Source organism: Nuphar pumila, chromosome 2, assembly GCF_984573655.1.
Source record: "Nuphar pumila chromosome 2, dmNupPumi1.hap1.1, whole genome shotgun sequence".
In the NCBI taxonomy this organism is placed as follows: Eukaryota; Viridiplantae; Streptophyta; class Magnoliopsida; order Nymphaeales; family Nymphaeaceae; genus Nuphar; species Nuphar pumila.
Genome location: NC_143250.1, coordinates 103,850,109 through 103,854,999, shown reverse-complemented (window position 1 = coordinate 103,854,999; position 4,891 = coordinate 103,850,109). Strand labels below are relative to the sequence as shown.

The following is a 4,891-nucleotide window of genomic DNA, read 5'->3' as shown; positions in this document are numbered from 1 at the left end:
TTCCCAACCTCTGCTGCACCGCAGCCCTACGGAAACAGACGCCCTCACGCCACGCGCTCCCCCCTCGAACTCCCACCTCACCATATAAAGCACCACCAACACACACACACTCCCCCCCCCCAACAAACCTAACCTCCTCAAAACTCTCTTTCATACCAAAAGCAAAACAGAAACAGTAAAAAAAGGAGAAAATACAAAGCCCCCATGTCTTCTTCTTCTTCTTTGTGAGTTTTTTGGGGTTGCCGAAGGGGATGGCAGAGAGGGTGTGGTTGGTTCTGTGGGCGGTGGCGTCGGTGGGAGTGCGCGCGGATGGAGGAGGGACGGCGGTGTCGGCCGAGTGCCTGCAGAAGATGATGCCGTGCCAGCCTTACCTCAAGTCGACGTCGTCGTCGTCGCCGCCTGAGACGTGCTGCGGGCCGCTGAAACAGGAGCTGCAGAGCGACGTGCAGTGCCTCTGCCAGATCTTCTTCAACGACCAGCTCCTCAAGAGCCTTAACGTTACACAGGATCAGGCGCTCCAGCTGCCCAAGAGCTGCGGTGCCCACCCCAACCTATCCCTCTGCAAGAAGGGTACCCTCTCTCTCTTCTCTTTTTTCTTTTTCATTTTTTTCTTCTCTCTGATCGCCCACTTGGGTTTTGTTCTGTTTTCTTTGCAGTTTCGATGGGTTTTTTTATTATTATGGAGGCTGTGGTTTTTTTTTATTTGTTATGTTATTTCTCTCCCTGTGAGTGAGTCTTTTGATTTTTAGGTAGATTTGTTGAATGTTAATTGATTTTCTCGCTCTTTTTTTCCATGAGCGTTTGGCTGTTAGGGAGATACATCACGTCGTCGGGGTTGGCATGGAATTTGGGACAAGTAGAAGTCTCGGGCGTGTAGAGTTTGGAAAAAGTGGAAGTCTTGTTCATCCCGGAAAGATTTTTGCCTCTGTCAACGACACGCTTTTTTTGTTGCCGTGTCCGTGGTGGCACACTCTCGACACGTCGACACTTATTTTAATATTTTTAAATATTATCTCAATAATTTGATATTTTCAGTAAAATTATTTTTTTAATATTATAATATCAAAGATTAGTTTTTTATTGATAAAAAATTCTGTGTCCTCGTGTCCTATTTTCCGAAAAAAAATCCAGTTTGCCAGTCGAACTTGCACCATGTGTCCTTGTGTCCACGGATCTTTTATGGCATACGAACGTCTAGTTAGACGTAGTGGGGGGGGGGGGGGATATAACCTGCTTCGCTTGTGGGAGGCCTAAGGAGGGTTGGCGTAGTGGGGTGGGGCCCTTGGCTGTTAGACGGCAGTCAAGGTTCGATTTCATGGGTGTCCCTCTCTGCACAAGCCAGGTCCTATTCTCGAAGTTTCGTGCTGCCGGCACGATGAACTTAGGTATGGCAGGCTGAGCCAGTGTGGCCATTGTTAAAATAGTGAGAAACATCAAGAACAGATACGGTTCGGCTAATGTGGCCTACGTCCATGGGAACAATGGGATTATTTCTTCCTCTTATTCTATGGAAGAGAGCTGATAAGGATCAACAAGGATACAAATCTTAATAGAAAAGGTAAAATAGAAACTGACTGATAAGACACATCAACATCCTTCCAATCTTAACAAACTTGATAGCACCATTCCAGGGATTGTTTTGTTGTATAACCGTAACAATCTCCCCCTCAAGTTAGAGAGCAGATATCAATCTGCCATAACTTGCTTGAGATATCTCCATGTTTCTCTTTACTGAGAGATTTGGTAAAGATGTTTGTCAATTGATCGTTGCTTGACACATGAGGAGTCTTAATGGTATGATCTTGAATTTTTTCACGAACAAAGTGACAGTCGGTCTCAATGTGTTTAGTTCTTTTGTGGAATACTAGATTTGCTCCAATGTGAATAGATGTCATATTGTCACATCTCAATTCCATCGGTTCCATGATGATGACACCCTATCTTTAAGTAAGGTTTTATCCAAACAAGTTCACAAGTACTTGTTGCCATAGCTCTCTATTCGGCTTCAGCACTCGATCTCGCAACAACTGTTTGTTTTTTGTTCCTTCAAGACACAATGTTTCATCCGACAATAGTACAATATTTGGTAGTTGACATTCGATCATTTGGATCTCCGGCCCAGTCGGTGTCGGTGTAGCCAATGACATTTTAGAGTTGAACTTCTTTTAAGAAGGATTCCTTTTCCAGGGCTGCCTTTCAAGTATCTTAAAATTCTATGAACTGCTTCCAGATGAGGTGTATGTGGAAAATGCATGAATTGGCTGACAAGATTGACTGCATATGTGATGTCAGGATGAGTCACCGTGAGATATATTAGTTTTCCCAGCAATCTCTGAAATTGTTCAACATCTTGAATGATGTCACCTTCATCTTTGCGCAATTTACAGTATGGTTCTAACAGAGTATTTGCAGTCTTCGTCCCCAATGTGCCAGCTTCTTTCAACAAGTCTAGCACATATTTTCGCTGACATAAAAACATTCTTTGTTCAGAGTGAGCAACTTCAATCCCTAGAAAGTATCTTATTTTTCCGAGATCTTTGATTTCAAACTGTGTTTTTAGTTGAGCTTTGATATCCTTCATAAAACCTATCATCTCCTGTCATGATGATATCGTCAACATAGACTAAAAGGATCATTGTTTTTGTTAGTTTTAATAGATAAGAACATAGTATAATCACAATGCTTCTTTGAAACCCCAACTTTATAAGAGCTACACTTAACTTAAAAAACCAAGCTCTTGGTGATTGTTTTAAACCAGAAAGAGATTTTTTTTAATTTGCAAACTTGATTTTTCTTCTCAATACCAGGAGGTGGATCCATAAAGATTTTTTCTTCCAAGTCTCCATGTAAAAACACACTCTTAACGTCTAATTGGAATGTTTTCTACCTTTTAATAGAAGCCACTGACAGTAAAGTATGAATTGAACTCATTTTTGCAATAGGAGCAAAGGTTTCGTTGTAGTCTATCCCTTCTTTTTTAGTGTACTCCTTAGCTACTAATCTAGCTTTGTACCTTTCAATGCTACCATTACTATTGTACTTGATTTTGTAAATCCACTTGCACCTCATGGTTTGCTTCCCTTTTGGCAGGGAAACCATTTTCCATGTTCGGTTTTTTTTTCTAGAGCATTAAGTTCATATTTCATGGCTATTTTCCATTTAGGATCCTTTGCGGCTTCTGCAAAGGTAGTAGGTTCCTGAGTTGAGTAGGTTTGGAAGATATAAGACTGGTAAGAAGGTGAAAGATGGGCAAAAGATATATAGTTCTCTATAGGATGTTTGGTGGATCGGGTTGACATGTAGGTGTAGAAATCCTTTAGTTTGGTGGGTTGTTGAGTAAGTCTGGAGGATCTACAAAGGATAGGAATAGGAGAACTAATGATTGGGTTATCATTGCTAGGAGGATTACCTGGGATTGGGTTTTTAGGACTATGACTTGGATCATGGTTGGGTGTCTCATCATCATGTAGACTTTGAGGATTAGAGGGTAGGTCGACATTGTCATCTGTTTGAAGCATGGGAAGAATTGTGTTGGGTTGTCTGGCTATAATCTCCCCCTTGCAATGTAGATCGAATGGATAATATGGTTCATCTTCAAAAAAATTCACATCTCGGGAGAAAATATATTTTAGAGAATGGATCATAGCACTTATACCCCCTTTTGGTGTTAGAGTAACCTAGAAATATGCATTTGGCAGCCCTTTTTTCAAGTTTATGTCGAAAAGTATCTTGGATATGAACAAACACCTTGCATCCAAAAACTCTCATATGTTTGATTGAAATTGGCCTTTGATATAGAATTTCGAGAGGAACTTTATTGTCAAGATTAACACTTGAAATCCTATTTATAATATAGCAAGCCATAGATATGGCATCAACCCAATAACTTTGGGAAACATTCATATGAAACATAAGTGACCTGGCCATATTTAGGAGGTGACAAATTTTTTGCTCGACAACTCCATTTTGTTGTAGAGTTTCAATACATGTATTTTGTGGTCGTATCTTCTTTTTTGTCATGAAATCATGAAGAACGGTATTGATATATTCAACCCCATTATCAAAACGTAGCTTCTTTATTTTAACATCATACTGGGCAAGAACCATATTATAAAATTCTTCAAAAAACTTCAGCACTTTACTTTTATTTTTTAAAAAATAAATCCAAGAAGTTCATGATTTATCCTCTATGAAGGTAACATAATATCGATACCCATAGTTGGATTAAGCATGAGCTGGTCCCCATGCATGAGAATGAACAAGTTCAAATAAAATATCTGACCTTCTACTAGTTTCATGAAATAGTATCTTAGTTGCTTTGGCAAATTCAGAAGCATCACATGCTAACGACGTAGGAATCAAATCAGGAAACAGAGTTCTTATGACATGGTTGGAAGCATGTCCTAAACGAGAGTGCCAGCGGGAAACGAAATCATCACCATGAGTTGTGGAGAGCTGCTGAATTGATTTGGTTGAGCACATATAGACCATTGCATTCTGGTCCTCTACCAATCTCCTTCTTCGTTCCATGTCCTGAAATATCATGCTTTTGGGAGAAAAAATAGCCAAGCAATTGTGAGTTTTAGTAAGTTTACTGACAGACAATAAGTTGGATGTAATTTGGGGAACATATAGAACATCCGATTTTTCTTCTTGATTCAACAACTTCTACTTCCCGGTTCCTTTTACTGAGATTGGTGAGTTATTAGCAGTAAAAACTGGTTTTTTACTCACTAAGTTTAGATCATCTAGGCATTTTGATTGATTTGTCATATGATTTGTAGCTTCAGAATCCGCAATCCATTTAAAATTATTGTCATAAAGCATAGGAGCATGATTCATACCTTTATTGTGCGATTGAACGGGTTGACTTGCAACCAGATTGGTCTTG

General features: G+C 39.9%; 1 protein-coding gene across 1 annotated transcript; it reads left to right on the top strand.

Annotated features, from left to right (window-relative positions):
* The first annotated feature begins 251 nt into the window (after positions 1–251).
* On the top strand, positions 252–749 carry LOC149846501 (non-specific lipid transfer protein GPI-anchored 9-like). The gene has a single exon (XM_089991494.1). The coding sequence runs from the start codon at positions 252–254 to the stop codon at positions 747–749; it is 498 nt and encodes a 165-aa protein (XP_089847620.1).
* The last annotated feature ends 4,142 nt before the right edge of the window (positions 750–4,891 follow it).

Coding starts and splice junctions, on each gene's coding strand:
- LOC149846501 (XM_089991494.1), top strand. CDS start 252: ATGGCAGAGAGGGTGTGGTTGGTTCTGTGGGCGGTGGCGTCGGTGGGA.